Genomic DNA, 26,167 nt, shown 5'->3' on the forward strand with positions numbered 1-26,167 from the left:
CGATTGGCTTGAGGAGGTCCGCAGGACTTTAGCGCGTCCTTCGCCTGGTAGGTTGTTTTGAGAATACTACACAAGTACACACATATTATTCAATTAATTGTAATGGAATTTGTGTTTAATAATGTTTGTGTCAGATCTAATTCCTCTTTTTAAAACTTTAAGGATTGTTCTCTGAATTTTGATCTGTGTCTTCGTACAGAACCACACACCAGCAGGGATAAGGCGGGGCTTCCTGGGCCCAGTGGCTGCCAGCAGAGGAGGACGGAGGGAACCGTCACTGGTGGGCCAGGTAATAATATTAGATAATTGAGCCCTGACCAACATGCTGCAAATGGGAATGGGAGGGGAATGTGAGACTGAGGGAAGGGGGTATCAGTCAGTGAGAGGGGAGGGAGGAAGTGGGAGAAAGAGGATGAGTGAGGAAGAAGAAGGGTAGAAGAGTGCCATGTTAAAAAATGAACTGAAAAACATTTTTTTTTAATGTAGCCCATTTTCACGGGCTTAATGGCTTGTATTATGGGCCACAGGGCCAGTAAGTAAGTAGTAGTGTATCTAGTATATCTGTCTGAGGCTGAAAAACAAAAGTATTGTTTGTGATCAGTCAGTTATATAGGGTAGAATTGATGTATATTATGTTATATATTTATATAATATTATCTAATTATCTAGAATGATATCCCTCCACGCTCCCTCTCTGATGTTGTAGATTATAGACTCATTTTTCTAAAACCCTGTAATTTAGTAAACTAAGGGGTCAATTTTATTTTAATAATATAAACTTGCTGGGGCGCGTACAATATTTGCTTATTTATTTCACATGTATTGTTCTATATCTTATGTTGCTTTTTTTTTTTTACATTTCTTTACAGGCCAAGAAGAGACAGCCACGTTCAGTGCCACAGCCACCACCTCCACCAGTGCCACAGCCACCACTTGTGATACAGCAGGGCCAAGCACCAGCACCACTGCTGCTTTACTCCCTGCAGGATCTCCTCCAAGCTGCGTACGCAGATGCACTGCACATGCGCAGTTTGGCATGCTGAAGGAGATCCTGCAGAGAGTAAACAGCCTCAGGGCACATTCCAAGGATGTGGAGAGGAGGCTGTCAGCCATGGAGGAGGCCATTCAGGAGCTGAGGGCACAGGTATCTCCTCCTCATGAGATGCCTCGTGAGGAGGAGATGCCAGTGCCCTCTGCTCCAGAACATGATCCTCCTTCGAGGTTGCCATCCTCCTCTCCACATCCTTGGAATGAGTGAGTATCAAAATTAGCTCTGAGGGGGGTGCTAAACCCCATGTTTTCTTTTAATGTGTTTTCTTGTAAAAAGTTTTATATTTTTATAAACAATATTATTTGGGGGGTCACGTGATGTGGTGCAGCTGAACGGACGCATCCGCTTCAGCTCCGGGTGCCATTCCTCATACAACGGCAATTTATCCACCTAATACCTCTTGCCCGAGGACCAAAATTCCACCCGAGTCCAGGTAAATGTTGATAGACCGCTACATGTCAAAACAGATGCTGGTAATGCCCTTACGAGGGACCAGAAAGGACAAAGACAAACCTAAGGAAGTGCCACCTAAAATGGCGGCCACGCCCGAAAGGCAATCTTCCTCTCCCCCAACGAGCGCGGAGCTGCAGGCCACGTACAGCAATACATCAAGTGCTCTCACGGAGCAGATAACGGCAGCGGTGGTTCAGGCACTTGACTCACGATTTACAGATTTGACGGGGCAATTCCAAGAACTCAAAAAGTCGATTGCTGATCTCCCGCCTAGAATTGAGCAGGCTGAATCGCGAATTTCCTCGCTAGAGGATGCGAACACTGCATTAACACAAAAAGTTATGGCTCTAGGGACTCAGGCGCGAGAGCACATGGACAAACTGGACGATTTGGAGAACAGGGCGAGACGTAATAATATTTGTCTAACTGCCCTGCCTGAAACGTTGGAAGAAAGGTTGCTGGCCCAGTTTTTGGAAAAATGGCTGCCTGAAGCGCTGGGGCTTCCGGACCTGGAGGGGAAGCTGTGTATTGAAAGGGCTCACAGGCTCGGTAGACAAAACAATGCTGACCAATGACCGCGCCTTGTAATAGCTCGCGTTTTCAACTGGGCTCAGAAACAGGCGATTATGCAACCTGCGCGACTGAAGAAAGATCTGAATTACCAAGGAGCACCGGTGCGTGTTTTTCAAGATTTTTCATCGCAACTCTCCTTGAAAAGGAAAACCTACAGCCCGATATGCTCGGACTTGTACAAGAGAAACATAAAATTTCAGCTACAATACCCTGCAACTTTGAAGATTTGGCATGCGGGTTCTGTTCATCTTTTCAAGGAACTTTCCGAAGCGAAAGTATTCATGGAGGGCATAGCTGGTGACTGAGCTTACTTCAGAAGTACCCTGGGGAATCAGGGTTAAATTTCCACGCCTGCTGATTTTCGGATTCCTACATTTCTAATTATGGGACTACTTTGCCAGGTATTGTCGTGGTCACAGTTTTCATTTGGATTTGTCGACGCCTACACCACGGAGGGGCCGAGGATACTCGTGAGTGTTGCGGAGGGAGCGAGGACCGTATAGCTCCAGGACTCACAGTTTCATTTATTTTTTATTTTTTTACTATACATCAGGAGACAGTAGCCTGGACACCCTTGAAGAACGAATCATTAGGACTCACTCTCCGTTTTTGGTTTTGACTTTGTTATTGTACTGATCATTTGGCGCCTGGTCCCTTCCAGACCTTTACCATACTCGTATGGTGAGTTAATGTGCGTTACACAGGTCATGGACATTTTAGTACACCTTTCTCAATGTTTAGCAGTTCATATATTCAGGGTTTCAATGATGTTACATTTTTGGGGGTGCACAGACGCCGATCACAGTCGTGTGTGGACTTGGGAGGTTACGCTGCCTCTTTTCTGGTTTTACTTGAGGTTTAATTAGGATACAGATAAGGAATGGTACCTGGTCACATTTGTCTAGTGACGCTTTTCTTCCCTGTCTAAGGGGAGACACACTCTGGGTATAAGTACGATGGGTAGGGGAAGGGAGGGAGGGTTGGGGGAGTGGTGGGGGGTGTAGGGGGTTTAGTAGCTCTAAGGAACAATGGCTTTATTTCAGGTTTGGGTTTGTTTTTGCAGTTGGAGAAATCAGAATGGCTGCGGAGCCTAGGCTGGGGGGCTCTTTGGCAGCAAGTTTACTGGTATACAGGACTAATATAGCTGTGCCTGTCCGATTAGTCTCATGAATCCGTCTACAGTTAGACTGGCGAGCCTAAATGTGAACGGACTTGGGAACCCGATCAAAAGAGCTAAGGTGTTACAACATCTGCGCAGACAAAAAATTGACATAGCCTGCATTCAGGAGACTCACCTTACAGAAGTGGAGAGTGCCAAACTTTGTAGAGATTGGGTGGGACAAATCTATTTTTCGGCGGCCATAGGTAAAAAAGCGGGAGTGGCGATTCTATAAATCTCTTAACTTCAAACTCCTCTCGGAGATTGAGGATTCCGAAGGCAGATATTCTCTGATCACCGGCACATTGAATGGTAAGGACGTCACAATTTGCAATGTCTATGGGCCTAATTCCGGCTCTTCCACCTTTTTGCCTCATATTACGGGCCAAATTTTACAACATAAATCTGGGAGTCTCCTGGTGGCAGGGGATTTTAATGAGGTCATGGACCCTTGTTTGGATAGATCCTCGGGAGGGGGTGTAGGGTTTCAGTCCCGTACGTTTACACCGTTAAGTAAGTTTTGTAAACAGTTACAACTACTAGATTACTGGAGGAAACTGCACCCGGAGGAGAAGGATTATACCCATGAATCTAAAGCACATAAGACATCCTCCCGTATAGATTACATATTGGGGGCCAGTTCGTTGTTCCCGAGTATTCAGGCAGTGACGATCGGCCATGCCTGTGTATCTGACCACGCCTTAATATGGGCGGACATTGCCATGGGTAAACCTGCATCCCCGAATAGATGGTGGCAGTTTCCTGCCTATTTAAAGCAAGATGCAGAGTTTCAGAAATTCCTCCGCGACAAATGGGCCTTGTATTGTGATACTAATGGGGCTCATAAGTCTGACCCCAATCTTTTTTGGGCTGCTAGCAAAGTTGTCATGAGGGGTGAAATCCTCTCCTTTATTCACGCCCAGAATAAGAGGCTTAATGCCGTAATATCACAATTGGAGCTGGATCTACATCATGCGAAGCAAAGAATGCTGCAGACTCGGACAGTAGCCACGACGCGAGTTTATCATAAAGTATTGGGGGAACTGCAGGGGTACTTACACCAAAGGGCCGCAAAAAGCTATCAGTGTGCTGAACACAATTTTTTTCATTTTGGTAATAAAACAGGGAAAATGCTTGCCAATTTGGTTAGAACTCGGCGCAGCAAAATCCACATTGATAAGTTGAAAACCCCACAAGGTGCATGGGCCCTCACAGATAAGGACGTAGGGGAAACCTTTCGTTTATTCTATGATCACTTGTATTCCGAAGACAGGAAGGGGGGGGACCGGGAAGAGGAACGGTTCTTTTCCGGAGTATCCCTGCCAACCCTTTCCGTGTCCCAATTAGAAATGTTAAATAAACCTATCACTCAATTTGAACTTCATAAGGTTATTACGCGCAGCAAAACGGGGAGGGCCCCCGGACCGGATGGTTTCTCCTACGACTATTTTAAAATTCTAAAGACCAGGTTTCTGAACCATTAGGAGATTTCTTTCAAAATGGACTGGCGTTCAAGGCCTTCCCCCCAGACTTTAACAAAGCATACATTACGGTCCTACCGAAACCCGGCAAGGACCCAATGCAAGCGGCTTCTTACCACCCAATTTCACTTTTAAATTGTGACCTGAAGCTCTTGGCCAATGTGTTGGCCTCTAGAATTAGCGCAGTCCTCCCTAATCTGATATCCCCCCATCAAGTTGGGTTTGTTAAGGGCAGATCAGCTAGTTCCCATATTGTGCACTTAATCACAGCGATGGCCTACTGCGAAAACCGCCAATTAGACTCTATGGTGGTCAGTTTTGATTCGGAGAAGGCCTTCGATAGGGTGGCTTGGCCTTACCTTTTTTCTGTTCTGGGACGATTTGGTTTTTCTGGTAACATTTTACAATACATTCAGCTTCTTTATTCCAACCCAACATCCCATCTTTTGGTTAATAGTTCCATTACTCCCTCCTTTGTACCACACCGGGGGGTCAGGCAGGGATGCCCCCTGTCACCCTTATTGTACATCCTTTCCCTTGACCCCTTATTGAGAGTGATCGCATCTGACTCTCGCATCCGGGGTCTTGAAGTGGATAATACGTCATTAAGATGCAGCTTTCGCTGACGACCTGCTTATATTCTTGACGGATCCGGTGGCCTCATTGCCACACGTCTTACATTACCAAACTGAGTTCGGGTCCTTTTCGGGACTTAAAATTAATCGGGAAAAGTCAGAGGCAATGGCGGTTTATGGGAACCTTGCACTGGCGTGGGGCTCGTCCTTTCCTCTGCGTTGGACGGTCTCGCATATTAAATATTTAGGAATATTGGTCCCATCTACTATTGGCTCTCTCTATAACACTAATATTCATCCCATGTTGAAAAATCTTAAGGAACGCCTGCAGCGTTGGTCACATTTACCCCTTTCCTTCACAGGGCGCCTTCATTTGTTTAAAATGATTGAGTTGCCCAGATGGCTGTATCTGTTGCAGATGCTCCCGGTGTGGTTGCAAAGAAGGGACTTATTGCTAATTTATAGAGCCTTACGCAAGTTTTTATGGCAGGGCCGCAGGGCGAGGGTGGCTCTACGCTGGTTACAGGAGCCTTTGCTTAGGGGAGGGATGGCATGCCCGGATTTTAAAAAATATAACTTGTTGTGTATGCTCCGTCACCTTAAAGATTGGTTTGGTGGGACTTCTTACCATTCTTCACGCCCACACTTGTGTGCCTGGTTTCAGGGCTTAGACATGTCGGCACTCCTCCAACTCCCGACGAGTGCAGTCCCAATCCAGGACAAGAACTTTTTGCTTATCCAAGCAGGCAGGAAAGCCTGGGCCTTTTTGAGGGCCTATAAGAATACACCAAATATTGTAACGCCCATGGTACCCTTGAGTGGTAATCCATTGTTCACGCCCGGACTGTCCAGTACGGTATATAAGAGATGGGAGGAGAGGGGTGTTAAATTTGTGGGTCAATTGATCAATTGGACAAAGGGATGCATTTACACATTCTCAGAATTACAGGACAAATATCAACTTTTAAACAGGGATGTGTTTTATTATTTTCAAGTACGACACTATATTACAACACAGGGGTTTCTGAGCTTTGCTCCCTCAGACTATAGATTTCTTGAGACGCACTTCCTCCGGCCTTCTCCAGGGAAACCCAAATGTTCTCTGCTGGCAAGGGCGGTGGAGCACGGGGACCATTTTTTTCTCCTAGACGCTATAGTCCATTTATTTTATTTTATTTATTTAAAATTTTTATATACCGGCATTCATGATACAATCACATCATGCCGGTTTACATAGAACAGGGGTGTACAAAGAACAAATGAGTAACCTATTAGTGAGGAGGAAGCAGTTACAAATAACAAGGTACTAGAACTGGGAGTAGAGAAGAAAGGGAGAGGATAACATTAGATAAAGATATTTACATATTTACATTAAATTAAATGGGAGTCCCATAAATGGGAGTCCCATCCGGTACTTCAGCTCACGTCGGGGGACATTAGGGTGTATCTGCAAAATATCCCAAAGGTCTTGGAAAATTCGAACATCCGAGAATTACAATATAAATTCCTTTGGCAATATTACTATACGAGGCTTCAGGCCTCGCAGATGAAGTTATGCCCGACTCCCCTATGTTTGAAATGCAATGCAGAGGTGGGGGATTACTTACACAGTTTTTGGGGGTGCCCCAAAGTACAGGCTCTTTGGCAGGGAATTGGTTCCTTATGCTTGAATATATATGGGATGGACTTCTCAAATAACCCAAGGTTTTGGCTATTTGGTATCCAATCAGATCTCTCTACACCGATAGCTACTGCCACGTTTCGCTTTCTGATGCTGGCGGCAGTGATGGCAAAACAAGTGATTCTGTCGGTCTGGATATCTAGTGAGTCGCCACGTTTTAAGCATTGGTTAAATAAAATGTCTCATTTGGCGGGACTCGAGAGTATCACTGTTAAACAAGTAGCACCAGGTAAACAGAAACTGCTCATTGACACCTGGCGACCCTTCAGGGAGCATCAGACCGTGGATGATGGGGCTAGCCAGTAGGCCACCTTATGTATTGATAGAAAACTCAACCTAACTATCATGTTGTCTGTAGGAATACCGGGTACTCACCAGAGTGTGCTCTTATGATAGGTATTAGCGGCTGATTCTAACTACTTGCCTTGTTTCTTCATCTTTTTCCTCTTTTTCTACACCTTTTTTGTTACCTATGCACCAACTGTAATCTTTTAAGCCATTACTCACCGTAAATCTATGTTTGTTTTTTGTTTTTTGTGGTTCCAGAGCTATGGGAATGGGGGGAGAGGGGGAGGGAGGTTATGAGGGGTGGGTAAAAAAAATACAACAATTGCGAAAATGCTTGTAAAGAGTTTTTTCTATGTTTTGTTCTTCCGATTTTAATTATCAGTGGTATCATTATTATCGTGGAGGTTTATTCTGTATTACGGTTTGCTATGATTGCTGTGTTTTGTACTGTGGTTTCTTGTATTTGTACCACTGTTATTCTTCAATAAACTCTTTCAAAAAACAAAAAAAAAAAAACACAATATTATTTATTTTAGTTATATTTGTCTGTTAATAATTTTTTTTTTCTTTTGAGAAATATTAGTGGACTCAATTATTATAATGTGATGACTTTCCTGTGCTTGATTACTTTCATAGATGTCTTTCTGTATTTATATGATTTTATTACTTATATATTATTTAAAGAAGTTATTTAAGTTATTCTTCATTATTATTATTACTAAATGAAGTAGTATGGTACTAAATTTACAGAGAACAGATATGTACATAATCGTATTATATATAATCCAACAAATTTCAGTGTTTTTAAATTTAGTATGGCACTCAGTCATACACATTCAGAAATAAAAATTCAGTCTGGTTGAATTAGCAGAAGTTGTACACTCGTGAGCAGTAGCGCCAACGTCAAGGCTTCAACCATGGCTACTGACCATTCACACATCTTTCAAACGGGCCAATGCAATATTGTGCAGTGCACTGTGTGCAGCACTGCAGTGCACTCAATCTATTGGAACAAGTACAAAGCATGACCAAGGCAGTCATTTAAAGCAGCAAATGCAATGTTTGTGTGATACTAAAGAGGATAAGAGAAAGCAGAATCTTAAAAAAATCCTTCATAAATACACAACTGCTGGGGGCTCAGTTTTTCTTTTTCTTCTAATATTACTTTTGCATTATTTCTGAAGGTCTTTGCACTTACTTTATTGCATTGGCCTTGAAAATCCTTCATAATTCATTCACACAATTATTTTGTTTTGGAAAACACTATGAGACTCTAGTGGAAAGGAGGTGGAAAGAGCATGGGAGTGAGAAGCCTGTGTGCACAGACTAGGGCAAGGCCTGCCTCGCTTCCAGCCCTCCACCTTGCATCTGGGGGCCTGGACAGGAGGCAGGAGCAGGGCTGACTGGCTGGCTGACTGGCTTGCAGCCTGTGGTGCGGGGACGTAGCAGGACAGGGCCTTTTCTCACCCCATGGCTTACTTGTGGCTCCCGGACTGGCTTCTGCCTGGAGCCGCAAGAAGCAGCGGCGGCACCATAGTGTGTCACCTGGACAGGAAGCAGGAGCAGGGCTGACTGGCTGACTTCTGCAAAAAAACCAGTACGGGACACATGATGCTGAACACTCCATCCTGCTGTATCCCCAAACGACCTTGAAATGCCATACTAGAAGACAAGAGGCTCACTCCTTCTCCCAGTTACAGGGAATGCTTGAATTCTCAAGCAGCGGAAGGTTCATTTTGATGAAAACCAATTCCTCTACTAAGTCTGGATTCAAACGTGTATGGTATGGACTCACAATGTTCCCTGTCAATGAAAATACTATTTCACTTTGCACACTGGTGGGTGGGCGGGCAGGAAAGAAAGTGTTGTGCTACTATGGTAAGATTAGGCCACATTGAAGCTTTCTCTGCCCAATATCTCAGGGGGTCTGACTCCATGCTCTGAACTGGCTCAGAGAGAAAATTCTTCACATGAATTTCTGAAACCTTCTCTTGCAGGTATTGCTGCTGGTTAGCAGCACCAGTCACAATTCTGCCAAGTCTTGCTCTTGCTTTTGAAATAGCACCAACATTTTGATGAAATTTGGGAGGAGAATGGGGTGTCATCATCAGAGGGGAGCAGCTGGTGGAACTGGAAACAGTTGAGCAGGATGGAGTGGGAGGAGTTGAAATCTTTTCAACCATTTTAATCAACTTATGTTTCCAGTATTCAAGAGTATTGCACTTGAGAGCAAAATTGCCTTTCACACGTGGGTCACACATAGCAGCTAACATAAACATAAACGTGGGTCACACATAGCAGCTAACATAAACAAAATAAACTGGAAAAGAAATGGCGTAGAAACCAAGATCCAGCACAACTACAAAAATACAAAGCTTTTCTCCACCAGTATTGTAAAACAACAGACGAAGCCAAGAAAAACTATTATACAGCAAGAATCCATCAATACCAGTTCAACCCATGTGCCCTCTTCCAATACGTCTCTAGCTTAATTACCCCTACTACAAACATCAACCCAGACAACGAGGATGGAAACAAATGTGAGAAGCTAGCTACATATTTCCACGACAAGGTGACTAATATCATGGCTCGCTTTTCTTCTCCCTCCCCACCAGTTTCACTCCCGACCTCCTACACCAAGATCAACTCAGCCACACTCTCAAACTTCGAAACATCAACAGCATCAGAAATTGAAGCGATCCTCAAAAACATCAAACCAGCCATGCACCCGATTGATATCATGCCAACAAAAACACTCCTCTCCATTCCTACCAGGATAGCGTCTCCCATTTCTAACATTATTAACAAATCTATATCTTCTGGTGTTTTCCCAACACAACTCAAACACGCAATTATAAAGCCTACACTCAAAAAATCTGACCTGGACCCCTCAGAACCTGCCAACTATTGTCCAGTCTCGAACCTCCCATTCTTGTCCAAAATCATAGAGAAAGTCATCAACAAACAACTCACCGACTTTCTAGACGAAAATCAATTACAATTCCCATCACAATATGGCTTCCGTAAGAACCATAGTACAGAAACCCTTCTAGTGTCTCTCTCTGATTCAATACTTAAAACCCTTGATAATGGTCATTCTTAAGAACATAAGAACATAAGAAAATGCCATACTGGGTCAGACCAAGGGTCCATCAAGCCCAGCATCCTGTTTCCAACAGTGGCCAATCCAGGCCATAAAAACCTGGCAAGTACCCAAAAACTAAGTCTATTCCATGTAACCATTACTAATGGCAGTGGCTATTCTCTAAGGGGTAGATTTTCAAAAACGCAAATAGGCGTACTTTTGCTGGCGCATCAGGCGCAAGCAAAAGTACGCTGGATTTTAGTAGATACGCGCGGAGCCGCGCGTATCCACTAAAATCCTGGATCGGCGCGCGCAAGGCTATGAATTCTGTATAGCCGGCGCGCGCCGAGCCGCGCAGCCTACCCCCAGTTCCCTCCCCTCACCTCCCCTCCCTTCCCCTACCTAACCCACCCACCCGGCCCTGTCTAAGCCCCCCCCTTACCTTTGTTGGGGGATTTTACGCCTCCCAGAGGGAGGCGTAAATCCCCACGCGCCAGCGGGCCGCTAGCACGCCGGGACGCGAGCTGGGGGGCAAGTCCGGAGGGTGCGGCCACGCCCCCGGGCTGCCCCGGGCCGTAACACGCCCCCGGGCCCGCCCCCGAAACGCTCCCGGCATGCCCCCTAAACGCCGCGACGACCGGGCCCGCCCCCCGACACGCCCCCGACACGCCCCCCTCGGAGAACCCCGGGACTTACGCGAGTCCCGGGGTCTGCTCTCGCCGGTGAGCTATGTAAAATAGGCTCACCGGCGCGCAGGGCCCTGCTCGCCTAAATCCGCCCGGATTTGGGCGGATTTACGGCGAGCAGGGCTCTTAAAATTTGCCCCTAAGTGAACTTAATAGCAGGTAATGGACTTCTCCTCCAAGAACTTATCCAATCCTTTTTTAAACACAGCTATACTAACTGCACTAACCACATTCTCTGGCAACAAATTCCAGAGTTTAATTGTGCGTTGAGTAAAAAAGAACTTTCTCAGATTAGTTTTAAATGTGCCCCATGCTAACTTCATGGAGTGCCCCCTACTTACTGGCTCTTCTTGATATTTCTTCTGCATTTGACACTGTCAACCACAATACCCTTCTTTCCCGCCTCTCACAAATTGGCATTGCTGGCACTGCCCTATGCTGGCTCCAATCATTTCTGAAGTACAGAACATACAGTGTCAAAATGGACTGCCATGTTTCGAAACCTAGAAAACTAACACAAGGTGTTCCACAAGGATCATCGCTCTCCTCCACACTCTTCAACATATACCTATCTCCTCTCTGTCAACTTCTGATGAAACTGGATCTTCCACATTTCATTTACCCAGATGATGTACAGATCCTTATCCCCATCAACGATTCCCTACCTAACACTTTAAAAATTTGGGATGCGGCTCTTATAGGAATAAAAAAACTACTTAATGAGAACTTCCTAGCAATCAACAATACGAAGACAGAGCTCCTCATCATCTCACCTCATAATAACATCGCCGCTAACCCTACTCCACCTTCACCATCGGACTCCCTCAATTTACAGCAAGTCCGCAGCCTTGGCGTCATCATAGATAATCACTTCTCCTTAAAGAATTTCATCTCAGCCACAATCAAAAACGGTTTCTTCAAGCTACATACTCTAAAAAGTATTAAACCGCTTCTACATCCACATGACTTCCGGACAGTATTACAAGCTACAGAATTGTCAAAACTGGACTACTGTAATGCCGTACTACTAGGTCTCCCCAAAAACACAATACAACCACTACAGATGCTACAAAATGCTGCAGCACGCCTACTCACTAACTCTCACCGCCATGAACACATTACACCTGTTCTCATGTTCCTTCACTGGCTTCCTGTAGCATCTAGAATATTATTCAAAGTTCTCTCCCTCATACATAAATCGATCCATAACCAAGATATGCAATGGTTCTCCGATCATTTTATATTCCGCACATCAAACAGACCAATAAGAAAAATGCACCAAGCCAAACTCACCTCTTCTACAATTAAACACATCAAGCACGTCTCTACAAGAGACCGCACATTCACTATTGCCGGGACCAACATCTGGAACAAAATGCCCACCGACCTGCGTCTCGAACCCTGCCATAAGAAATTTAAGCAAAACCTCAAAACATGGCTGTTCGAACAAGCTTACACTCAGTGATCCTCTCCTCTACTGAAATACCGATTAATATTCCTGTTCTCACTGAATCATTGCTACACGCCGATTTTATACTTCTCACTGCTAATTTTGACTTTTTTGGCCTCTGAACTTCCATTTATTATTAGACTGGCCATTAACTAAGGATTATGATTACCATTGGTTTATTGTATTTGCTTTTATTTTGTTGGTATTTTTTTGATATATATCATGTCTATGTTATTTCAATTTCTCTGTAAAGCCTGTTGCTGAATTATTGTTTATTGTAAACCGAGGTGATGTTTTTAACGTGCCGCGGTATATAAAAAATCACTAAATAAATAAATAAAATAAATAACATATAGCTATCCCTTTCCATTAAAGGTTTCAACCTTTTCTGTACTTGCTCTTTTAAGCATTTCACAAGGTGCAAAACTTCTTTCGACAAATCTGGCTGATGCAGAAATTCCTCTAATACCTGGTCCAGATCATATATTACAGGGATGATATCACCTAAACTGGCCATAGCTGCACTCAGTTCATCAGTATATTCTTTGAAAGGCTTGAGGACATGCACCATCTGTGCAATGTTTGTCCAGTCCTGACATCCCAGAGGACTTTCCAATCCAATTTCAGATTCCATTGCCAAATCATGCAGAGGTGTCTATTGTTCAGACAACCTCTCCAACATAAGTGGAATTCAATCTGGTAGGCACATCTTGAACAAGGTTATGCAATGGTGCCCTAACTGCTATTTGTTTTTCTCTGAGTTCCTTCCCACTTTTCACACTGCGATTGAAATGCCCAGCTATTTTGTGACACTTTTCAATCAACCGCTTCAGGACTTGACTAGTACCAGCACCTTGCACTTCCTTGCCACTTAGCCCCAAAGCATCCCTCACTACCAGGTGCAGTGTATGTGCAAAGCATTGGATGCCCTTGAATCCACCATCAGCACCATTGTCAGTAATAACATATCCATTTTAACATTCAACCATATCACTGCTTCTGCCCTTTCCATCCTTCCATCATCCCCTGAATTGCCTGTAAGATATTTTCAGAAGTATGTCTCTTGTCTAGCACTTGATCATGCAGTAAAGCCCACCGGTATCCTGGAGAAAGCTTTTTAGAGCTGCTGGTGCTACTGCCACTGCTTCTTGTGCTGTCAGTTAATGCCTCATCCAGCTGCCACCAATGTGCTGTTAGAGACAAATATGCATGCATTGCATTCATACAAGTCCAAACAAATTTAATGTGGACAAGTGCAAGTGCAAGGTGTTGCATATAGGGAAAAATAACCCTAGCTGTAGTTACACGATGTTAGGTTCCATATTAGGAGCTACCACCCAAGAAAGAGATCTAGGCGTCATAGTAGATAATACATTGAAATCGTCAGCTCAGTGTGCTGCAGCAGTCAAAAAGCAAATAAAATGTTAGGAATTATTAGGAAGGGAATGGTTAATAAAACGGAAAATGTCATAATGCCTCTATATCGCTCCATGGTGAGACCACACCTTGAATACTGTGTACAATTCTGGTCGCCGTATCTCAAAAAAGATATAGTTGCAATGGAGAAGGTACAGAGAAGGGCAACCAAAATGATAAAGGGGATGAACAGCTCCCCTATGAGGAAAGGCTGAAGAGGTTAGGGCTGTTCAGCTTGGAGAAGAGACGGCTGAGGGGGGATATCATAGAGGTCTTTAAGATCATGAGAGGGTCTTGAACGAGTAGATGTGACTCGGTTATTTACACTTTCGAATAATAGAAGGACTAGGGGGCATTCCATGAAGTTAGCAAGTAGCACATTTAAGACTAATCGGAGAAAATTCTTTTTCACTCAACGCACAATAATCTCTGGAATTTGTTGCCAGAGGATGTGGTTAGTGCAGTTAGTGTAGCTGGGTTCAAAAAAGGTTTGGATAAGTTCTTGGAAGAGAAGTCCATTAACTGCTATTAATCAAGTTTACTTAGGGAATAGTCACTGCTATTAATTGCATCAGTAGCATGGGAACTTCTAGGTGTTTGGGTAATTGCCAGGTTCTTGTGGCCTGGTTTGGCCTCTGTTGGAAACAGGATGCTGGGCTTGATGGACCCTTGGTCTGACCCAGCATGGCAATTTCTTATGTTCTTATGTTCTTAATGGTGAGATGTATGCTCCTTCCCTTTGCCCTTGCCATCACGCTCTACATTTGAGCACGACATTGTGAGTACAGGGAAGGAATCACCTGACGGGTAAATGTAGTTCTTGAAGGAATTTTGTAGTCAGGGGCTAAAAGATGGATCAGCTTCTTAAATCCACCATTCTCTACAATCTGCAGTAGCTGATCATCCTCAGCAACCATTACAGCAATTTGTCGTGTCACCACTTTGGATATTACTTGCTTCCTAGTCTGTGAAATTGAAGGACACCACCCCATTTGCTCAATAGTAGCTTGCTGCTGCTGCCGGGGAAGAGGAGAAGGAGAAGGAGACTGCTTCTGCCTCACATACCCACAATCTTCTGAACACTTTCTTTCTGTGGCTTCCCTGCAGCTTCTTCTGCAAGCAACAGTGCTCTATGTTCTCTTTCAAGGTGAATATTTCATGTTGCTGTTAGTAAGATGTCCAAGAATTCTTCCACGGCTCACCATCCTTTTACAATGCATACATTCAGCGCATCTCTGATCAGCCACAACATTAAAATGATTCCAAACCTTAGATGTTTTTCTACTGTCCCTTACTCTAGGCTGGACACTTCTTGTCATTGTCATAGTAGTAGTATTACAAGAAGTAGCAGAAGAAGTTGTTGTTGTATTAACTTGCCGATGTTCAACTGGTTTAGGGATAGGGTGGATGATACTGGCACTGACAGTAGGGATGTGAATCGTTTTTTGATGATTTAAAACAATCGTCAGATATATTTTAAATCGTCAAAAATCATTAGAGCCACGATACAATAGCAATTCCCCTGATTTATCGTCAAAAAATCGTAAATCGGGGGAGGGGGGAGGGCGGGAAAACCGGCACACCAAAACAACCCTAAAATCCACCCCGACCCTTTAAAATAAATCCCCCACCCTCCCTAACCCCCCCCCAAATGTTTTAAATTACCTGGGTCCAGTGGAGGGGGGGGGGGTGTCCCGGCGCGATCTCCCGCTCTCTGGCCACGGCTGCGTTAATAGAAATGGCGCCGGTGGCCCTTTGCCCTTATCATATGACAGGGCAAAGGTAGCGCTGGCGACATTTTGGTTCCTGGCTCCCGACGTCACGAGTGCAGGAGATCGCTCCTGGACCCCTGCTGGACCCTCAGGGACTTTTGGCCAGCTTAGGGGGGCCTCCTGACCCCCACAAGACTTGCCAAAAGTACAGCGGGGGTCCGGGAGCGACCTCCTGCACGCGGGCCGTATTGCCAATATTCAAAATGGCGCCAGCGCTACCTTTGCCCTGTCATATGATAAGGGCAAAGGGCCACCGGCGCCATTTCTATTAACGCAGCCATGGCCAGAGAGCGGGGAGATCATGCCGGGACACCCCCCCCCCCACTGGACCCCAGGTAATTTAAAACCTTTGGGGGGGGGTTGGGAGGGTGGAAGATTTATTTTAAAGGGTTGGGGTGGGTTTTAGGGTTGTTTTTGCTGTGCTGGTTTTCCCCCCCCCCCCCCCCCCCTGATAAAACGATTTTTTAACCAAAAAAGCTAAGACGATCAGATTTCCCCCCCCCCCCTCAGTCAAATCGATCGTTAGGACGATCGATCCACACGATTCACATCCCTAACTGGCAGTGTTTTTTGCAAATCGGACTACACATTACCACCATATGATAGTAGCATTGTCATTGGTGGTGTTCTTCTCCTTCTCCTCCTCCTCCTCCTCAGAATTTTTTAATAGCCCCAAAACCCTTATCATCATCAACATCGTTCATCCTCTCCTCCTCCTCCTCCGATTTCTTTATTCAAGACTTTCTCTAGCACTTCATCTAACAATAAAGTGTGCTGCAGCTGCACAGATTTGACCTTCACTTTTCCTTCACATTTTCCTGATTTTGCTCCTTCCTTGTCCTGCAAGTTACCTTGCACTTCTACATTTGCTGCATTAGAAGGGGTATCATTCTTATCAAATCGCAGGTTTTTTTTTCTCGGGACTGGACTTCTTTTTCCAATAGCACTCCTGTTACCACCAAACATTTTAAAACTTTATGGCTTTAGCAGGTAATAATACTATAGCAGCCCCAGAGCACAGGAAATTAATTATATTAGCGCTACTGGTCATTTATAACCAGTGGCCACTGGCCCACCAGCCAGGCTCAGTCAAGCTGCAAGTCCAGTCCAGTACCAACAAGTAAACTGGCACAGCAGTGTAGTGACACTAATATTTTATTTATTTATTTATTTATTTATTTATTGTTTTTGTTATACCGAGTTTCATGACATGCATCACATCAACCCGGTTTACAATTAACAGAGTGTGTAAAGCATAACGTAACGTAAACAATGTTCTCAATAAACGTAAACTATGTTCTCAATAAGAACCTTGAACTTTAGATATAGTGGATCAGATAGAGGATGTGAGAAAGTTACAATAAAACAGGGAAATTAACTTGGAGCTGGAAGAGGGGAGAGATAGAACAGAGCAATATTTACATTTCAGCCTATTAATGTAATAGAGTAGCAGAGTGAGTAAATAAAAATATGTGAGTAACTGAGGCAGTACATCACTATGAAACGGTACATAAATAATCAAATGTATAAATACAATTCAGCCTATTAATGTAATAGAGTAGCAGAGTGAGTAAATAAAATATGTGAGTAACTGTGGCAGTACATCACTATGAAACGGTACATAAATAATCAAATGCATAAATACGACAATGGTATGATAAAAGCACCGCAGGTATTGATGAGTGTCAATTTAAAGTTGGTTAATTCGTATTTAGGTCCAGTTATTGGATAATAGTTTGTGCTATTGAGTGGAGGTTTTATTCAAAGCTTGGAAATGCTTTTTTGAAAAGCCAAGTTTTTAGTCTTTTCCTAAATGTTAGAGAGCATGGCTCCTGTCTCAAATCTGGTGGGATAGAATTCCAGAGAGTTGGACCTGCTGAAGAGAAGGCTCTGAGACTCAATGATTTATGTTGGTAGGTTTTGGCCTTTGGAATTTGGAGTGACTCTTTGTAGTATTCCCTGATGGGTCTGGCGGAAGTGTATTTTTTAAGCGACTAATAGATAAGATATAAGGAAGGATATAGTGACTTAGTGAGTGACATGTCACTGAGTGACTAGTAATCTGACTAGTGGCTCACTGGCTACTAGTAGCCACTAGCCAGCCACTGGTAGCCAGTAGCACTATATGAGCAGGCTACCCCTTAATAGCACTACTGATACTGAGTGATTTATAAATTATAACTGCAAGCCAGGCTGACTCACATCCAGCACCAACAAAGTAAGCTGGAACAGCAGCCAGTGAGTAGTCTGGTAATGTATTGTGTTGTATTTTACTTTTTAAACTTAAGCAGCTAATATAATATAGCCCCAGCCAGAGCACAGGACAGAGGATAGGATATATAGTCAAGTGACAGTTCACTGTGTGACTAGTAATCTGACTAGTGGCTCACTGGCTAGTAGCCAGCCACTAGCCAGTGACACTAGGCTACCCCTTAATAAGTATTATACTAGCGCTACTAACAAACAATTGATTTATAAATTTAAGGCTCAAGTGCAAGTCCAGCGCCAATACACTGGCACAGCAGTAAGACGACACACTAGTTTAGTAGTTAGACTGATATTTTATTATCAATCAATCACCAGCTGCAGCTAATACTGATTGATCGATAATATAAATAATGCTGCACTACTGCACAGGAAGCACTGATGTGACTGCTGGAGTGGTGCACTCTGCACTGCCTACCTAGGCTTGAATATAATGCTGCAGTACTGCTACTAATTCTGCTAAATGCCACTAGCCTAGCCAGACAGTGACGCTAGGCTAGTAGTCTAGTGTATCAGACATTCACCACCTAGTAATTAATTATTAATTCACTGTTATAATAAATCAATAAAAAATTGAGTAGGTTGATATAATAGATCTAGTAGATTGAATAAAGAGCTGATGTTTCTCCTCTCCTCACACCAAACAAAAGCAACACACAAGCAGAGAAGCCCTTCTTATAAAGCTTAGCTAGTGAGTAAAAGTAGGAAGGAAAGTAAACGTACTGGCCAATTCACAAATACACTTAACAATTACCATATACATCTCATATAAAAGCAAGCAGGATTGGATTATTCGAAGTGTGTATAATAATTCCAGGACCACCTTTCTAAAATGCACAGGGATTGGCAAATTCAAAACATGCACTAGCATTTCATGTGCCAGTGCCTGGTAACAAAAATAATAAACAACAAACAAGTTCTAGTCACATGACTAATCACATTATTTTTTTTGTCAAGCTACCACCCGTTTCCATTTCCCATCCCCCATATATTAAACGTCAGTGGGAACTTTGGTAACATCAATAAATAAGAGGGCAGCCAATAGGAATACATATTTGTTCCTAAATTGCCCAAAAAGTGTCAAATTAGTAACATTTTCTGTTACTGCGCACTAACAGGGGTTAGTGCGCACTAGTGAGACATAGCATGCACTAACTCCCGTTAGTGCACACTAGGACGATAAACGATGTTTTCACGATAAATCGAGGGAATTTCTATTATTTCACACTCTTTAACGATTAATGACGATTTAAAAAATATCGGATGATATTTTAAATCGTCAGAAAAGCAATTCACATCCCTAGTAGGTATTCCCCTATCCCTGGAGGACTGAGAATCTAAGTTTATACCTTAGGCAATGGGGGATAAAGTGACTTACCAAAGATTAAGAAATGCATCTCCTCATGGTTTGAATGAGACTGTTGAATGGCACATGCTGGTTTAATTACTGTAAATTGAGTTTTATTCTTATATGGTCCCCCATCTTCGGTTCTCAATGCCATTCTGTTGGCCTCACTTTGAGTCCTGTGATTGGTTGCTTTTCACACTCAACTTGAAATTTCAAATGGCATTTCTGTTTCTTCTGCAGATTAATAGCAGAACAAGATGACATCATTCACCTCTGCATTACTTGTATTATCCCTCCAATGCAGAGTTACTGTACTCAAAACATTGGACAGATGTTGGGCTTCCAGACATCACACACAAAATAAGGGATAGATTTTAAGTCCTGCACATGGGCGTACATGTGCGTGCGCTAACCGGCGTGCACACATATATGCCTGATTTTATAACTTGCATGTGGAGGCACGCACAAGTTATAAAATCAGGGGTCGGCATGCGCAAGGGGGTGCACACTAGTTTGACGCCCGCGGGCTTCCCCCATTCCCTTCCTCCTAAGCAAACCTTCCCACACCTTCCCCTAGCCTCCCACCCTAGCCCTACCAAGAAATGTTTATCAAAACCTTTGCGCCTGTCTGGAGGCAGATACAGGTTGTGTGTGCTGGCAGCCTGCCAGCACACGATCCTCCGACACAGCGGCAACTGGCCGCTGTGTCTGAGGCCTCTGGCCCCGCCCCCAGAACAACATGCCCTGCCCCTTGACTGCCCCTTTTTGCAAGCTCTGGGACTTAAACGCATCCCAGGGATTTATGCGCGTCGCTGGGCCTTTATAAAATAGGCTTGGCATGCGTAGAGCTTTTAAAATCTGGCCCTAAGTTTTTAAGAGCATAAACTACATTATTTTTAATTGCTATGTTTGGTGGACATATAACACAAGTTTGTCAACCTTGAGTGGTCTCTGATACGAAGCTTGCTGGGCAGACTGGATGGGCCGTTTGGTCTTCTTCTGCCGTCATTTCTATGTTTCTATGTTTCTATAGAGTCGCCTATATGAAGATCACTTTAACTGCTATGTTAATGCAGTTAAGAAATCTGTATTCTTATTATATCTTGTCTCTCAGCCCATTCAGCTTCTTCAGGGCCTCAATCTATATAGTGAAAAAGGATTACAAATGTAGCCCCAATGGAGATTGTGTTGGATAAAGTTTGTTAGGGCCTCACTCTGTCCTAGTTCTAAATCCCAATTGTACAGTCACTAGTCTTATTGCCCAGAGTGTGGGCTCTTTTCTAATGGTGAGAAGGTTATCCTTCAAGGCCCAAGGCATGTGGATAGAATCCCTTTTCTGTATGCTACTAGCAACTCTGGGATAGATCTCGGTCTTGAATGAGGTTCAGGTATGGAGCCCAGGCTTCAAAGAAGGAGCAACTTTCTCTTCTTTTCTTCTTCAACTGTCACCTTCCACTGGGGTCTCACCAGAGATAATTAACTCAAGTTCATTCTCCTCAGTAGACTGTGTCATTTTGATATACTTCATTGCCCACTATAGGACCTGGATCTGGATCTAGGCCCCAGGGTCAGGACTTAACTTTCAGGCTGACAAGCAGCATTGGGCATGGGTCCAGACTTTGGCCAAGGCCAAGGCATTGGGACCTGGCCTGGCTGCATCTGAGGATACCTGACAGATCAGGTAAGTTTGTTTTGAGGAGGGCTCAGCCAAGGCCCCGACATTGGCCTGGACCTAGGCCAAGACCCCGGCATCATTCTCAGGCGTAGTCTATGGCTCCTGCTTTGGGCCTCAGACTATGTCCTAGATGAGACCCTGGCTTCAGGCCTTGTTCTAGGTTAGGCCAAGGAACTGGCATCGTGTTCGGGGATAGGCCTCAGTCCTTCTCTGATCAATGGCCTATGCCCTAGTAATTACTGAGCTAAAAATATGAACACAGACTGGTATAAATAATTGGCAGAATGGTGTTTCTTGTCCCCCTCTCTGTGCAACTTTGGGCACTAAAGTAGACTACAGACAGAGGAAGCCAGGCCAGGAGGCCTTTTTCTAGTGTGTAATATGTGTATTTTCTGGAGGGCAGTGAGAAACAGCCTAGACTTGCTGTTTTCTACTTTGTACCAATTGCATGGGCTTCATATGAAGGTCACATTATGCAAGGAGCTTCTGCGGCTGGATGTCCAAGATGCACATGATTGTCTATTATAGATACATAACCAGCAAAGTCAGACATTGGGACTTGGTTATCTTATATGCAGCAGGGTGCTATACTGAGACATTTAAGGGGGCATAAATACCACAGTGTATCCCACTGAGAGGTAAGTGAATGTGTGTGTATATCCTCCTTAACAAATTGGGAGGATACTCTGTACAGTAAACAAATGTGACAATGTGGATTACTTTGTTTTTTGTTCTTTTTCTGCTTTTATTTTGTTTTGTTATTTTCATGATGCATTTTATGGTATATTTCTGTTGTATTTCAGTTAGGTTTTGTACATTGTCTGGAACAGTGTAAGATGATTATAACAATTGCAATAAATACATAAATAAGAGGAGTGCATCTACATGAAATAAATTTGCACAGTGGCATAACCCTGTTTGCAGTGTGACTCTGTAGAAGGGTGCTGCCTAAGGAGGTGTCTGTAGTATGCGTAACATAATGAAATGCTCCTAAGCAGGTTTTCATGCGGCATGTCAGCAATGAAGGGATTTGTCCTGAGATGCTTACCCATGTGTCTATCATCTTGAATTCTTCAAGTGACAGACCAGGTATCTATCCCTAAGCCATCTGGTCCTAGAGATGAAAGTCCCCCCCTCCGCCCATGGCAATAATTTAGGCCTCTAAGTAAAATAATTAGTGACTATACCACTAACAGAAATGATAAATCATAAAAGTAAATAGTGGTATAAACAAACTTTTCAAAAAATAAATCAAATTATCAATAAACCATTTTACATACACAAAAATTAATTTCAAAATATGTTATTACAAATAAATTTTATATCAAACAACACAAGAAAACCTACAAAAGCAATAAAACATATCATCAATTTCACTATCAAGTGGTCTAAATTGACAAAAGTCAGTGTTTCATGATAAATAAAGTGGAATTCAACTATCCTGCAAATAAGTAACACTTGGCCACATTTTTGTACTGCAGATCCTTTCTCATTGAAGATTAAAGATGTGCTTCAGCTGAACCTTTCTCTTCGGCCTTCATTATTGGCCCACCACAGGAATTTCACTTTCCCGCAATTTGGGCCTTTTTGTTTTGTGGCCACCCCAAATTTTGGGTTAGTGCACACTAACGGGAGTTAGCACGCACTATCCCCGATAATGCGCACTAACCCCGAAAAATGAAATTTCCCGAAATTTCACAGAAATTTCCATCATTTTTCGGGGTGGCCGAATGCACATCCTTTTCAAGATTTTCCATTGAATAAATCACTTGGCCAAATTCTTGCTATCTTTAAAAGTAAAGATCAGGTGATGGTTGAACCATAATTGAAGTCCTCTGGCATTTAAATCTCTGTAGCTCCTTGAATTACTAAACCACATTGAAAATCTTTTAAAAGTTAAACCCCAAATTATTTTTTACTGTAGAAGATTTTTTGATAGTTGAAAGGGGGGGAGAACATTTTAATGAGGACAGGGATAGGGGTTTGGGGGGTTCATTGCCATTTATGGATTTACATCTATTTTTTTACCACTTGTGGATGTTGGGGCCACCTGTAGTGGTGTCCTCAGGTTGAGCTAAAGGATCAGCCCTTATCCCTATTAAAATTATTTTTTTCCAGCCAACCTTTAAAATGTTGTATGGCCTGTTAAATCTAATGTGGGATCCTAGGGTCCCACTTTAGGGTCCCAGGGCTCCAACATTAGATTTAATGAAACCCAGGAAAGTGTTAATTTATTGCAGCTGACCATTTTCTCAGTAGGCTGTGATGGATTATTAACTTAGAATTGCCTAGTAATGACTATTTTGCATGGATTAGCATTATTATGCAAAGTTGCCCATTCATGGTAATGGAGGGCCATGCAAAATATTGCATATATCATGCAATATCATCACAATAGGGCTCTATTACTCTATAAACAGCTTATTTCTCATGAAGTACTCTAACACATACTAGAGCCCTACTATGGCTTGATTCATCCCCTAGTTAGCTAGATAAGTGCCAATATTGAATTAAATAGGACTGATGGTAACTTTCAAACTCGTGCATGGGTGCACATTGGCATGAATGTGCCTGCATGCTCCAGGGATGTGGAGATTTTATAACTTGCACACATGTTATAAAATAGCCTGGGCACTAGCATATGTGCACCCAGTTTAGACCTAGCTGCAAGAATCTCACTTCCACCACGTAAGTTGGGAGATTTTAAAAAAGGCACATGCCCACGCTGTTGCCAGTTTCACCAGTCTGTCCACCAGTTCTCTCAGTTAAGAGCTAGATCATCCAACACCCCCCCCCCCCCCCAGTTTAATAACCTATTTTATCCCAGTTAGACCAGACCCTTCAAACCCTACAGATATGGCTTTTTCTTTTAACTTATACCTTCTCCATAGCAGAAGTAAGTTTAAACGGCACTAGATCTGGGCACGCACATCTCTTGGCCATAGCCCAGAATGTCCATGCTTTGCCCAGACATACCACACCCCTTTCTGAAAACATGTGAGATGTGCACGCTGCAGGAGATATGTGTGCATCTTAGCAACTTGTAAAATTCACTTGGTGCATGCACTTGGCTTTTAAAATCCACCTCTTAGTTTAGGACAGCTATTTCGATGTCATTTAATTAGCTACAACAACTTATCCAGCTAACTATAAAATAACCATGAAATTCCTATTCAGCAGTATAGCTGCACCATGGAATATATCAGCCAAGTTAATCAGATAAATGTATCTTGTTAATCTGATCAGTGGGATCACTATTAATAAATAATGGCCTCAAGAGGGCCATTTTACCAAGGTTAATACTCAATTATGTGACCTAGTTATAGATTGTTGTTTATGAAGTATTTTCCATAGTGCTGCTTTTATGTCTTTGTTTCGTAGACTGTAAATAATTGGGTTAAAGAGAGGAGTTAGAACAGAATAGATTACTGCTAGGGTTCTATCATAATTCAAGGAATAACTTTTTGTTAGTCGTACATACATGAATATGACACAGGAAAATAATATCAGGACCACAGCCAAATGAGCCCCACAGGTGGAAAAAGCCTTGCGTCGTCCCTTTGAACTTTTTATTTTTAATATGGTAATAATAATCTTTATGTAAGAAGACATGATGAAGAGAAAAGTGACAAGAATTATAAAAGCATTAATTGCAAAATCCACAAGAACATTAGTGGAGGTGTCTGTGCAGGCCAAGCTCAGTAATGGAGGGAAATCGCAGAATATGTGCTGAATTTCATTCCTCCCACAGAATGGCAGTTTGGAAATCAAAATGACTTCAGTCACAGGGCATAAGAAGCCACAGATCCAACATCCTGCCGTCAGCTGGAAGCAAAACTTAGTGGTCATGATGGCAGGATAGCGTAAAGGATTGCAAATGGCTAAATAGCGATCGTAAGACATCACTGTAAGCAAATAGCATTCTGTGGCTCCAAGAGAGTGAAAGAAATATGTCTGTAAGAGACACCCATGGAAGGAAATGCTTTTTCTATCAGTTATTAGATTTGCTAGCATTTTGGGAATAGTGGCGGTGGTGTACCAGATTTCCAAGAAGGATAAAACACTGATAAAAAAGTACATTGGGATGTGAAGGTGAGCTTCAAGCCTGATAATGAGAACAATCACAACATTAAAGGTAATAGTGAGGAGATAGATGATGAGCAGAGCCATAAAGAATAAAATGTTCAAGCCATGGAAAGAGGGGAATCCCATAATTATAAATTCAGACACAAAACTGTGATTACTGGATCCCATAGTGCCAAGGGGTTGATCTGCAAAGGCAAAAAGAAGAAAGATATTGATATTTAAGTACCATCAGGCACTTAAAGAAAACTACATCTTGTGAGAAAAAGACACAAAAAAATAGTAAAAATGAACTGAGATGTTAAAAGAGAAAATCAGCGATGTGAAGACTTGCCCCCCCCCCCCCCCCACGTCATGACGACCAGCCAGCGGCGACCCGATTAACGGCACAATTACACCAGGCGTCGCGTGCCGGGTGTGCTCCCCTTCATGCTAACCTTTGTGCTCCTTCTAATATAATTATGTTTATGTTAATAATTTAACTTTTATTAATGTTATTTAGCTTTTTGCTTTGTTTAAAATTATTTCATTATTGATGTTTAAATGTATTAGACTAAGGAATTTTACTTCCTGCTCATTCTGTTTCATTGTAAACCGGTTTGATATGCATTTTGGGGTAGATTTTAAAACGAGCGCGAACAGCCTACTTTTGTTTGCGCTCCAGGCGCAAACAAAAGTACGCTGGATTTTAGTAGATACGCGCGTAGTCGCGCGTATCCGCTAAAATCCTGGATCGGCGCGCGCAAGGCTATCGATTTCGTATAGCCTGCACGCGCCGAGCCGCGCTGCCTACCCCCGTTCCCTCCAAGGCCGCTCCGAAATCGGAGCGGCCTTGCAGGGAATCCTCTAACGCCCTCCCCTCACCTTCCCCTCCCTTCCTCTACCTAACCCACCCGCCCGGCCCTGTCTAAACCCCCCCCTTACCTTCCTCCGGGGATTTACGCCTCCCGGAGGGAGAAGTAAATCCCCCGCGCGCGAGCGGGACTGCTGCGCGCCGGGCCGCGACCTGGGGGCGGGTACGGAGGGCGCGGCCACGCCCCCGGGCCGTAGCCACGCCCCGTACCCGCCCCCAAAACGCTGCCGACACGCCCCCGGAACGCCGCGACGACCGGCCCGCCCCCCGACA

At 43.5% G+C, this 26,167-nt stretch overlaps 1 protein-coding gene across 1 annotated transcript; it reads right to left on the reverse strand.

Moving 5' to 3' along the window:
• Window positions 1-3,111: 3,111 nt before the first annotated feature.
• Window positions 3,112-25,212, reverse strand: LOC115077785 (olfactory receptor 6N2-like). The gene is made up of 4 exons (XM_029580071.1): window positions 24,275-25,212; window positions 16,936-16,962; window positions 14,583-14,592; window positions 3,112-3,273 (listed from the first exon to the last, which is right to left on the reverse strand). Exons 1-4 carry the CDS (start codon window positions 25,210-25,212, stop codon window positions 3,112-3,114), a joined length of 1,137 nt encoding a protein of 378 aa, XP_029435931.1.
• Between the last annotated feature and the right edge of the window lie 955 nt (window positions 25,213-26,167).

Source organism: Rhinatrema bivittatum, chromosome 16 (genome assembly GCF_901001135.1).
Source record: "Rhinatrema bivittatum chromosome 16, aRhiBiv1.1, whole genome shotgun sequence".
NCBI lineage: Eukaryota > Metazoa > Chordata > Amphibia > Gymnophiona > Rhinatrematidae > Rhinatrema > Rhinatrema bivittatum.

What these genes read in the sequence shown, in the direction of transcription:
- LOC115077785 (XM_029580071.1), bottom strand. Translation starts at nt 25,212, where the DNA reads ATGGGATCCAGTAATCACAGTTTTGTGTCTGAATTTATAATTATGGGA. An exon ending in AAACAACAATCTATAACTAG is followed by an intron (nt 16,963 to 24,274) that starts GTCACATAATTG and finishes TTGAGAACATAG; the next exon opens with TTTACGTTTATTGAGAACAT.